This window comes from Carlito syrichta, unplaced genomic scaffold (genome assembly GCF_000164805.1).
Source record: "Carlito syrichta isolate Samal-C Ts95f unplaced genomic scaffold, Tarsius_syrichta-2.0.1 Scaffold308573, whole genome shotgun sequence".
NCBI classification, from domain to species: Eukaryota; Metazoa; Chordata; class Mammalia; order Primates; family Tarsiidae; genus Carlito; species Carlito syrichta.
Window position 1 is genome coordinate 15,270 of NW_007252669.1, and position 13,276 is coordinate 28,545.

General features: G+C 42.5%; 1 protein-coding gene across 1 annotated transcript; it reads left to right on the forward strand.

The window, feature by feature from the left end:
* Positions 1-363: 363 nt before the first annotated feature.
* LOC103267921 (late cornified envelope protein 3D-like) lies at positions 364-648 on the forward strand. The gene has a single exon (XM_008065487.1). The coding sequence runs from the start codon at positions 364-366 to the stop codon at positions 646-648; it is 285 nt and encodes a 94-aa protein (XP_008063678.1).
* The last annotated feature ends 12,628 nt before the right edge of the window (positions 649-13,276 follow it).

A 13,276-nucleotide genomic window follows, 5' to 3' on the forward strand; every position in this document is an offset into this window, starting at 1 on the left:
CTGTAAAGAAGACCCAGAGATAGGACCTGAGGGAGGGAGGTACTATGGGAGGGATGTGGGACTTGGCAGAATTTCTATGGCTGACACACAAGCTCATAATTGCCTCCTAAATGGGTTCATTCCCTAGTGTTCTTTAGAAACAAACCATGGATGCCCAGTTAGACTAGCAGCAATCTGTCCTGGGTGGAGAGCAATGTGAGAGGCATCTGACAGCATCCCACCAGCTCCAAATCAGCTTCTTTTGCCCTCCTGCAACTCTTGGTCCAAGAGGCAGCTGGTCTTAGAGTCTGGGAGATAACAGGCTGTAGATTCTGAACTGACAAGTGGCTTTGTTTTGTCCAGGGCAACTCAAATCCTGCCAAGATGTCCTGCCAGCAGAACCAGCAGCAGTGCCAGCCCCCACCCAAGTGCCCCTCACCCAAGTGTCCCCCAAAGAGCCCAGCACAGTGCCTGCCTACTGCCTCCTCTGGCTGTGCTCCAAGTCATGGGGGCTGTGGCCCCAGCTCCGAGGGCGGCTGCTGCCTGAGCCACCACAGGCCTCGCAGGTCCCACCATTGCCGGCTCCGGAACTCCGACTCTTGTGGCGGGGGCAATGGTCAGCAAGGAGGGGACTCTGGCTGCGGGCACAGCTCTGGGGGCTGCTGCTAACCTGGAACCTGATGCTGAGACAAGTGATTTTAGAGGAAACCAACGTCCCAAGGGCCATTGAAAAGTCTCATCCCGACACATCCTTACCCAGTTACCCCGTTCTGGCTTTTCACAGGTTGAGCTGAGGGCTTCCTTTGTAGGGTCTGAGCCCACCCCAGGAGAATCTTCCTGCCTCCCATCCAGGATTTCAATTTCCCTCGCTCCTGCACCTGCCTTGGATTGGTAGTGCCTGTGCCTGGTCCTTTCAAAAAATAAAGCTTCTTGTTCTCATCACCACCGGTGTTTTACATGTCATTTCACTCTGTATCTTCCTTCAGTTCCTTGGCCAGCAGAGCCCAACTTGAGAGGCTGAACCTTAACACTTCACCAGAAAGAATAGCAGATTTGATCCCCTCCATTCATGAAAGGGAGTAGAAGAGTTTTCTGTTGGATGAGAGGGAGAGAAGGATTCAGGTTGTGTTGGTTTGAGACCCTGCAACTCTCAGTGCACAGACTGCCATTTTCTGGGAAACCTGAGAGGATGCTGACACAATCAGGGAACTTACAGTGTGTGATATGGAACTTCATTTTAATAAGCTGTGTCTGAGTTTTAATTTTAAAAACAGGAAATCAGGAAGCGAAGAAACACAAAACAGGCAAAAGAGGAGCTGAATCAACAACGGAAGAAGGAGATGTAAACCACGGGGAGGAAGTTTAACTCAATGACTCTATAAAAATCCAGAGAGAGGGATGAAAACTGAGAAAACTGTTTAAATTAATGAGATCCCAGAGCAGAGATGTGACCGGAAGTTTAGTCAATGAGATGATTGTAGTATATATGATATAAGAATTTTAGAAAAAAGAAAATATAATTTCTGGCATTATAAACAGATATAATCAAAAAAGCAAACATTTATTAATTTTATAAATCCGCACTACCTTGATATCAACACATGGGAGTCACAGTCTAAAGGGAGTCTCATGTCTTGGCCTAAACTGTGACACTCAGATGATCCCGAAGTTGAATAATATTTCCTTACATGAACTAAGAGTAATATCTCATTCTGAATGCCAGAAAGTCAGAGAAATGTCACCAAGCTCAAAACAGAGTCAAATTGCAAATATTAAGAGAAACTGATAACAGGGACTAAGTAAAACAGGCAGGGGGAATAAAAAACAAAAATCTATGAACAACCTTATAAACCCATTGGATTAAAAAAAATTATCAAACCCTGTAAATATATTCTTTAAATTTAGGCTTGAAATTGTTTAATATCTGATATGATATTGAACAATTTTAATGTAAGATATGCACCAGCAGGTGTAAAAAAAAAGGCATTTGTCGAAGTAGGAGTCATGGCTTTGTCCACCCATTTAAGTTTGGCTTGAAATCACTGATGAGTTCTCAACCAGGGGCAGGAACAGTGTAAGCCACAGTGAAGGGGATGGAAGTCCCGGTCCCCAGGTGAGAGTGTGCCATGCCTGACACAGTCCATGGAACTTAGCACCCAGGATGTGAGAGAGACCCACACACAGGCCTAGTTGCTCTGTGCAGACCTAGAAATGGCACAGCACAGGCTAGACAGAACTGGGGAGTTAGAGCACGCCTCCTGACAGGGGTTGCAGAATAAGGCTTGTAGGTGCAGAGCACCACACTCCACCACTCTAAAGAAATGACAGAGTTCTGGCTATGGTTGAATCTAATATGAGTGAAGAAGAAAGGGAGCAGGATCAACAAATAACATACCTTGCTGAAACTTCAAAGAGATCTTGGGAAGCTAGAAGTAATAAAAGGACTTTTTAATGATGGAAACTCCCAAAGGAGAATATCCAACAGTAGAGAAAACAGTTTCTCCCAAATCTCATCAAGGCGACACCAAGTCCTAAGGCCTGGAACACATTTTTATTGAGCATCTATATGTGCTCCGTTGTAGGTACTAGGAATACAGTGGGGAATCAAAAGAGAACTCATATTTAAAAGGAGTCCAAGGCAGACATTTCCCAATTTTATGTACAATGCAGAGTGAAACACGGTAACCCTCTCCTCAGCTGACATTTCAACCTGAGGAGACACTAGTGCTCATTTAATAAACCCAGAGAAAACACTCAGCCTAGGCAAAATATAGAGGCTTTGAGGTAGTGACTTTGGTGTGACGAAAAGGAACATCAAGTATTTGCTAGGTTCCACACCAAAGCAACAGCCCAGAAAGGAGAGGGGATAAATTGTGAATACTAATGGAACAAAGTTATTGCACAAGTACCCCTTTGTCCTCATATCCTTCCCCATCGCCTTTCTTCCTTCTCTTCACAGCCCCAGTGAAAAATCCTCTTCTCACAGATGCTCTTTTCTTCCCATGAATATTACTTATATCACCACCTACAAGGGATTTCATTAGCCATAGGCCTCCTTGTAACAGAATAGTCACACAGTTGTCATCAATATTTATTTAAAAATAATGCTTTGTATGGGGGTAGGATTGGCAGTTGAGGGAAAGGAGGGGCACACCTCATCAACAAAGGTACCTGCATAATGAACATTTGTATACATAATCCTTAATAATACCCCACATCTTTAAAAGAAAGGAAAAAAAGAAAGAAAAATAAAATAATACTTTGTCATCATTGTAATTAATACCTGTGATGTAAAGGATTTGTCCCATTCTGAGATGTGGTGTTTCAGAGGGCAGTTGTTCTCTAATGTTAAATAAAATGCAGTGGAAGCCATAAAGGACAAACATATGGACTTTACAGCAACTTGGATGAATTTAGAGTCTATTATACTCAGTGATCTATCACAGAAACAAAGAACAGACCACGCCATGTTCTCACTCATAAGCGGACCCTGAACATTTACCATAATACTATAAGAAAGAAATAGGTAGTAGTGGGATAATGCCAGGGTGGGGGAGGGGGACACAATATCAGTAAGCGTACCTGATTTCAAACAAGACAAAGTGGGGACCAAAGGAAGGCTCAAACTTTAACTGTACTATGACCACTTGTATACCTAATCCTGAATTGTACCCCACATCTTTTTTTAAAAAAATTATAGCCTGACTTTTCCTTAAATAAATAAATATTTTTAGAAGTACACACACACGCAAAATAAAATGCAGTGGAAAAATACTACATAGCTTATGTAATTTCCAAAACGCTTGTTCAATTGCTTGTTCACAAGCTTCCCTATTAACGGCCTTGTCATCACCGCATCAAGGAAGCATTATTCTCAGCTCTGCTAATCTCCCTTAGACACCTCAGTCAACTTGGATCACTTCCTCCCCTCAACTGCTCCTAGAGCGCTTAGAATGAATTTCACAGTCACTAAGACACTAACACAATGGTCCTCAGATGTATTTTAGTTTGCAAACCACGTCATCATGGCTTCCGTCAATTTCTTGTCTCTGTCTCTGATTGTGTCCTTCACATCTTTGGTCTATTGTGCTTCTATCACTTTATAACTGCCTCCCACTCCCAGATACCAGGGTTACCTGGGGGAGCAGGATTCAAACTCAGGAATGTCTGACTCTAAAATGAGTGCTCTTAACAAACCCATGATTCTGCCCCCTCCATTTTGTGTTAGATCCTCCCAGGATTCCTCCTGGTTCCATTCTTCCTTTAGCACCAGCATAATCTCTTCTCCCTGGTGAAGACTCCCTGAGTTGTATGAGCACCTCTTGCCATCTTGGCTGGCTGCCCACAGACAGATTAAGGCTCTACACCTCTGCTCCTGCTACTTGTACAGGTACTGTTGTCACAGACCAGTGATCTCATGTTACTTTTCACCCCCAAGTGACAGCAGGTGGTAACATCTAAACACATTCTCTGCCTCAGAGTCACTCGAGGCAAAAGGAGACTGATATCCAAAGGCTCTGCCCTTGTGTCTGAGGACTTTCCTCATAGCCATATTAGCCTTGCCATATTGGATCACACTTAGCTTGTTATTCGTCTGTCTGCCCCACTACTCTGTGAGCTACTCAAAAACAAGAACAAATTTTACTCATTTCTAACACTCTCCTGTGTGCAACAGAATGCATGGTATGTCATATCAGTACAACACATTTTGTTTGAATAATTCAGTAAATGCATAAGTGAATGAATGAAAAAATTAAAATGATAGGTCTGAAGGTAGGCCAAGTTGCAGGTATTTGAAGAGTCCTGTGACATTCCTCACAGGAAAACTCTTGGTGTCTGTCCAAGAAGATACGAGGAACCTAGGAATGGAGATTACAAAGAGCTGTCCAGCTCAACAGATTCTAAAGAAAGAACAGAAGGAGGGAGTGAAGGGAGGAAGGAAGGAAGGAGAGAAGGAAAAGGAGAATGGGGAAAGGGAGGAAGAAATGAAGGAGGGGGAGGGAGAAAAGGAAAGCGGGAGGAAGAAAGAGAGGGAGGGACAGACAGAGGGTGGAAAGGAAGAGGCAGGAAAGGAGGGGAAGAAAATAGAGTAAAAGAAAAATAAGAGTTGATAGGCCTACGGAAGGTATAAAAGGTAACTATTTGGACAACTTGGGGGCTTCCTGAATCCCTTCAATCAGGAAAGTTCCTCTCCTTTCCCCTTTCCCTCACAGCCATCACAACACAGAGGGCTTCACACCTCCCTGAGATAGGTGCCTATGTCTCTATCAGGGGCATGAGGACAATACTGAGAATCAGTACCAGTGCACCTCAGCTCAGAGTTGAGGCATGATGCTCACACCCTCCAAACTCCCAAGTATTCTTCCCCTCCTCGTGGGATTTCATCTTTTAAGAAATTCCAATAGGAGATTTTTGCTGTTGCAGGGATCTCATCCTCTCTGATCTTCAACACCCCCTCTTTGTAGCTGCTGAACTCCCACATCTGAGGTGCTATATTTTAAAGGTGTATGACTTCATGAATCAAAGACTCTCCCTTTCAACTCCACCAACCTGCCCTTTCCTCATGTTTTGTACTCAGACCCTGCCCATTCATCCTCCCTTTTTCTCTTCTTTTCCTTCTTCCCTTCCTTCCTCCCTTGGTTCAATCCTTCTTTCTTTTGAATCTGTTGAGCTGAACAGGTCTTTCTAATCCCAACTCAAATTGCTGCTTAGTGGTTCCACCACTCTTCAACTCTTCTAGTCCCAGCACTGACCTGCAGGGTATGTCAGACTTGGAACAATTCAAAAAGAGAGATGGATTTCTGATCACCAGGTGTACCCTCTAGCCACTGAAGACCTCAGGCAAAGTGAGGTTTGGGGACATAAAACTTGTTGGGATCAATAACTTATGTAGCATTTCACAACCTCCTTGACCATGAAACACTGATATCTCGGAGTGATTAATAGCACCAAGAAGGAAGAGTTCTCCTTGGAATTGCATTACTGATTGACTGATAGTGAAAAGGCAGAAATACCCCAGAGAGACCCTTAGAACAGAGTTCTTCAGAGGCCTTCCAGCTGCGCAATCTAGACTAAATGAGCTACAAGAAGAAACACTTTTATTTTACTTTCAGCCACTGCCTTTTGCTGTGCTGTATTGGATCTCTCTTAATGATACTTGGGACAGATTTCATAGCTATATAAAGGATCTAAAAACCAGTCCAGGCTGGGCGTGGTGGCTCACGTCTGTAATCCCAGCACTTTGGGAGGTGGAAGCGAGAGGATTGCCTGAACTTGGGGGTTCCAGGCCAGTCTAAGCAATATGGTGACGCCTCGTCTCTACAATAAATCAAAAAGTTAGCCAGGTGTGCCCGTGGTTCCAGCTACTTGGAAGGCTTAGACAGAAGGATCACTTGAGTCCAGCAGGTGGAGGCTGCACTAACCATGAGCATGCCACTCTAGCAGGGGTGATAGAGTGAGACCCTGACTCAAAAAAAAAAAAAAAATAGTCCAGTTCAATAGGATTCAGTATGCAATTACAATCTCAAATATTCTCCCACCCCAGAAGGGAGTCCTGCTGTCCTGTAGCCCTCCTATAGGAGATGGGAAGCCACATAACTCTCTCCCACTCTGAAAAAGATAATCTAATCATCATCTCTCTTGTCCACACACTGGATCAGGTTGGAGGGATGAGTATGGGGTCAGCATGCCAGACCAGCTCTGCCTCTTTGAGTAAGTTCTGTGGTGATGAGTCTGAGATTCTTCCTAGTCCCTCTTTAGACAATGAGGTGCTTGAATTCTTTTGTTAGCTTTTCCACTTTAGCATAGCAAGAAAAATCCAAAAATATTTTTAAAAGAAAAAGAAAAATTCCGCCTACCGCTTAGATCTTTCTGGTTCATTCTTTATGGTCATGGATAGGTGCTACATATCTCAAAATGCAAAAAACATTTTGGAGGGGAAGGTTATGACCTAGAGGAGAGGAGAGAAAAAATGTCTTTAAATTAGAAGAGCATGTGGCATTTCCAGACTCTCTCACTCCATTCTTCCTAAGAATGACTCAGCTGCTTGTCATGGCTTTGCTAATAGTTTTGATGATGGGAGGGTCCTGCATTGAGGAGGGGCTGTGTTTTGCAGTAAATGGAGATGTGTTTGTTGTTGTTGTTATTTGCATTATCATTTATTTGTAATGTGTATGGCCTGATGAAAATGCACTCAAGCAGTCAAACATGAGCCACTAGACCACCTGATTCCATCATTCCCACTAACACTACTGAGTCATGGAATTATTCAGGTTTTATCCAGCCAGGCCAAGGTCTCCTGTCACCTGACTCCCCAGGACCTTAGGGAGATGTAAGGATGGTACTCCTGAAACAGATGACTTTCAGGGAGCTGTCCTCGTGCTCTGGATCAGTTGCCAGGCTGTGGTCCCCCAGCCAATCCGCTGTCATCACAGAACATTTGCTCAGCCTCAGGCCTGCAGAGTTCCTGCTCTGATAAGAAATGGAGGGCCTGGGAGGTCCTCATGAAGGGGAGAGGATGTTGATGAACACCATCACCCAGACAAGTATGGAGCCTTCTAAGCCAGATAGTCAAGGATGGGGCCGGGGAAAAGCCTATGGACATCTGCTACATCCCATGGAAAACATGGGAAGCTCCTCACCCATAGCTTGGAACATTTTGAAACTTGAGATCTTACTCTTCAGTTGTTATATCCCAATGACTAGAAGTCACTCTACAGCTATACCCAGCCCTGCCACCCAGCTGCCATGAAAAAGCCCTCATTCCATCTCCCTCTGCCCAAGTGCCTCTGCCCAAGCCAGGAGCTATTGAAAGAAAAGACCCCTAACAATACGAGTGAAATGGTCACTCATGTTAGAGTTAGGGATGATTCAGAAAATAACTCTCAGCCAGAGACAGGGACCATGTGCCGGAGGCAAGAAAAGGCTGGTAAGGATATAAATACCTATATCCACTCTATCCTCCATCCACACTCAGAACCACCCTCTCTCCCATGGTCCAGTGCAGCTGCTACACTCCCACAGGCATCACTATGCTCTGAAATGGGTGAACTGTCAGGCAGAATGACAAGACAAAAACTGCACCCCTGGCAATAAACATAATTTAATTTTTCTTTGAAATGTATAATTTAATTTTAATATGGATAAACTTTGGTTACAGTCCTGACTGTAATTTCTCTTGAAAAATGCCTAGCAAAAGGTATTTATTTTAATTTTAGAGATTAATTGAATGAGACATTTATCTCTAAAATTAAAATAAAATCCACAGGAAAAATTGCCTTCAGTTTGCATCCATTCACTACACCCAAAATATAGACATTATCATGTCCGCTCCATTAAATGAGAGGCATCAAGCACAACCACCAATCTTGTACACAGCAACACATTCAACAAAATCATCTTCATCAAAACCATCAGTTACTATTCACATTTGCATATCTTCCTTAACTAGTTCAAGCAGATGGACCATTTCTCCCTCTATGTTTTTACGGTCTTCACATGGAGACTACATATTTCCCAGGATTTTGATGGAATATCATGCCTTTTGTAATAGCTAAGTGTTGTTCTTGTCACTCCAATTGTTATTTACTTCTCAATACTTACTTTCCAATCAGGCACTCTTTTGACTCTTCTCTGCTCCTACCCACGGGCCCCACGCTGCCTCCCAGGTACCGGGGAAGTTCATCCAGGGACCCGCCACCTCCCCAGATTTTAGCTTTCTATCCATTTACCACACACAGATCACTCTGAATGTCCAGTGTCCTTACCTCAGTCACCACCCACAAGAGCAAGTGCTGATCACATCTGGATGCCTGATTTTCCTAAGGGAACATGCCAGAAAAAAGTGTACACCCAAAAAACTACAAACTTTGGGGCTAGTCCCTTGCATTACACCATTTAACACATGACAGCAGACTTTCTATTTACATGTCTGTCTGTGCATTAGATAGTTAATTACTCTAGGTCAGATTATGTGTCATATTCAGCTTTACATTCACTGCAAATCATGGGGCATGGCCTCTGTTAAGTACAAAGGCAGGCCTGAGTGAAATGTGTGCAGGCGAGAACCAGGGCTTCCTGGCTTCCTGTTGTCAGACACACTATCCCGTGTCCAGGAAAGTGGCAAAGGCCTAGTGTTGCACTGGGGTGTTTGGTGCCATCACCTCCCCAAGCAACCCACACACACTGCATCTCACACAGTAGAATCTCCTGTGCTGGGCTCCTCAGTCCACAGACATCTAAAAATCAGCATTTTCTGGTGTCCATGAAATCAGGCAAATGTCTAGCTGGAGACAGGACCTGAGCTGGAAAGCTAGGAAGACAAACCCAAGCTTTCATTGGGGCTGGGGGAGGAAGAGGGTCTAGAATGGAGACAACTGGAAGACTGTGGGGCTAATGGGCACCTTCGTGGGATGTCTTGGGGGTTCTGTGACCATGGGTCTTCAGCACATCCTTATCCTCTTCCTGCACATTTCTGAGAGATTTACTCATTACACTAGACATCCTTGAGGAAGTTTTATCCAAACAGATTTTTTTCCTCCTCTGTGATTACACTAAGTTAAGACTCCTTGGGAGCCCAACTAGAAAAGATTCAGTTTTCTTTTCTAGCAGGAGACCAAAGAGTAAAGAACATCTCTCCAGGACAAATTAACTCGTAATCAGTTTCCAATTCCTCCTCTTGTTTCTTAGGGAAACAAGCTGTGATCACAGCTTTGGAAGCTTCAGTAGCTCTAGGGGCTGCTGTGGATCCAGATCTGGGAGCTGCTGTAGATCTGGGAGTGGTGGCTACTGCCTGAGCTACCACAGGCCTCCTCTCTTCCACTGGCACCAGACCCTGAGCCCTGCCTGCCATGAGTGTGAGCCTTCCAGGGACTCCAGCTTTTGCCATGACTTTGGGGCCTACTGCTGACATGGGTAGTGCATTGAGATGAGCAGTTATATAGGAACCAGAGAACCAATATGCCATGGATAGCTTCGATCTGATGTATCACCTCCTAACCTCCTGCCCGTGATATGAACTCCTGAGTTCATCCTAAAGAGGCTTGTAAATGTTCCCCAGAGATCGCCCTGGATGTCTCCACATCTGTGTTCTAGTCAGTGCTTCATAGCACTTAAGTCTGACTCTGTGAAAAATAAAGCTCCTTTTCCCTACTTATTTATCTCTATTTACCCCTCCTCCCAAGGCTGCTCTGTTTCTCTCTGCCTCCTTATCTTCCAGGCTGAACACTGCACAAGACTGGAAAAATGTCAGATGACATGTCTCTCCATTCATAGGGAGACCGTGAGGAGTTTGCTTGTTGGGGCTGGGAACAGGCTTGGGTAGGACATGTGACTGCAGGGAGGAATCTTTGCTTTATTTCTATAAAGAAAGATCTGAGTTTTAAAGGGAAGACCCGAGTGTTGAGGGAATTGAAATGGATCCTTTAAAGCTGAATAGGTGATGACTGCAAAAGGGAAATGGAGATGGTTGCAAGGGTATACATTGAGAGAAACTTGGGGAAAAGAGAAAAATAAAAAAGAGATCATTGCAGGAGTTATAAATTGAACAGATTCATAAGATCCATGATTTGTACACTACTCACCATATGCCTGAGGCTTGATGTACAGTAAATAATTTAATTTTCACTGCAGTCCTTTGAATTACATACTACTCTTTTCTCATTTTACAGATGCGGATCAACACGGAATGGGTGCCAAGGGTGTGATAGCAGCTGCTACAGAAACCCAGTTTGTCTGAGAAGCCCATGCTCTTGACCACCATGGTGTCTGGAGTTCCTCTAAAATGTTTTCGGGTATGTGAGAAAATAGTGAAATTGCTTTGCAATTATTTTAGTCTGCAGTATTTTGCTTTTGAACTTTACATCCCTGAACCATCAAACCATATGGGTCAAGCTTTTAGGATGTTGCTCTCCCAGTGTTTGGACCCAAAGTATAGCACTCAACTGCATTTAAAAATTAAAAACATTATTCTTGATGTACGCTAATAGTAAGACTTCATTTTGACTACTAATTTCTAGAATAATAATATACAGTCAAGATTCAAGCCAGAATGATTATGAGGAGAATAATAAAATTCCAAAGAGATAGCCTAAACTCTGAGCCAAAGTTAAGAAACAAATATTAACAGAATGTATAGATACAACAGAGAAATCAATGTATCTAATAATATGTGAATGTATTAAATTTGAAAAAGTTTTTTAGACCCTTAAAAAATAGCAAACTAGAAATTAGCTTCCTATCCCATGTTCATAAACACTCATTTTCTTGAGATCAAAATAGTTGCAAAGGAGTTCTAAGAAAAAACTGATGTCAGAACTGCTCTGATGAGTTTAGATCCACTGTTCAGCTCAACTGGCTAAGAAGAGATTTCTTACCACAGCTGTAGGACTTATAACAGACCTTTGATTCACTACTATATAATACTCACTACTCATATTTGAGAAATTCTTAAATAATACCAGATCAGAGGACAAAAAGAATGCCAACTTATAATTTAAATATGCCACAGAAAAGGTGAAAGGATGGATAACTGTGATTCCTGGAAAGAATTTGCCATGAATTTTAAGAGTTTGCAAAGTCTTATATTAAGAGTCTTTTTGTGGATTTGGAGGCATAAAATTTGGGTATTGGTCTTCCTCAAGGCCCTAAAATAGTATTTTAAGGTAGACATGACTGGGATATATGGGTCTGACTCATAACTCCACACTGACAATCAGAGAAAAAGTTCTCAGCCTTGTTTTACAACTGGAAATACTATAATACATTACCTGCCAGGGATCTTTAGAACCAGATGTAGACTTGGCAATACCTGTAAAGTCAGATCTAGGCTCCAAAGTGCCACTAGAACTCCTGGTGTTGGTGGATCTACCCAGAGATGTGGTGAGATGGGACCAAAATCAACCCCAAAAATTTGGATGTGAGACATCATTGCAACCAGGGAAAGCAGGAAGCTACATCAGTGATGACCTGACACTAGAAATTGACCTAACAAGTGAGGTCTCGGTAGGTATAGAGATAGGCCTTTTAGTCCTCATCGGAGAACTCTCAGACCAAGCCCAAAATTCATGTTCAAAACTTCATTCATTCATTCAACAAGTACATATGTGGCACTGGTCTAGGTCTTTGGATCAATGTGAAACAAGAAAATTTCTCTCTCAGCATGTTTACATTCCAGTGCATCCTTTGGAGGCATTTTCTGATTTCCTTCATGGCAACCATCAGATTTAGACAAAGGTGGCTCTATATTCAGTCAGTTCTCATTCTGGGACACTTGTATAGATACTGGCAGAGAGTTAAGTCCAGTTAAGGCACTCATCATGGGCAAAATTTTGAGAACTGGATATTATTACTTGGGTGACTACAAACAGGACATCTAAAGTCTTCTTGCTTTCATACCAGAGGTAAGAGCTAAGCAAGACAAGTGGTGGATAGATGATTCCAATGGTGAAATGCTTGTTTAAAAGTTGAACTGTCCTTGTCTCTTCACAGTCTCCCAATCTCACTCCCCAAGTCTCAGTGAACAATCACATTCACCCAAGTGTTTTGAAAGTGCTTCAACTTCCAACTTGGCTATAATGTATGTGAACATCTAAAATAGATGGCCATACCTATAGCTTTTCCTGTATTAGAAGAAACAGACACATTCAAAGTAATAATAATGTTTTATCAAAATCTTGTCATTTTAAGATACATTTCGAATTTAAAAGTTTGTCCCATTTTTGCATATTCTAATATACCATAATTCAGGATGAAATATACATATATATACTATATATTATAATAAAAGTAATGGAAAAATACCATAGAGATTACTGCACTTTCCACAACCTTAGTCAGTTTTATGTCAGATGTTCACAACTATTACATCAACCCCATTATAATTACACCCATTACACCCATCAATTATTACTCATCTTTCGGTTTAATCTTTCTTAATCATCCCAGCCTATTTGAATGACTCTCTTCCCTGGTTCTCTTAGGATCATATTACAGTTACTATGACATAGAAACAATGTCCCTTAAGTGTATGGTAATCTGTAAGTCACATTGCCACAGCTTTTGTAGATTTCTTATCCCTGTCTCTGGTTTTATCTACAATACATCTAGGTCATTTTGCCTCCATATAAATAATTTTTTCTTCCCTCAGACATTGCTACCTAACACAGTTATCAGAAGCAGCAAGAAGTTCAAATCTAGAAGTTCCAATCTCTAAAACAGGTGTTCTTAGTGAGCATATTATTTTGCCCCTGAGACCTTAGATGCCCCCAATACTCCCTCAGCCCTGTGCTCCTTCAGCCCC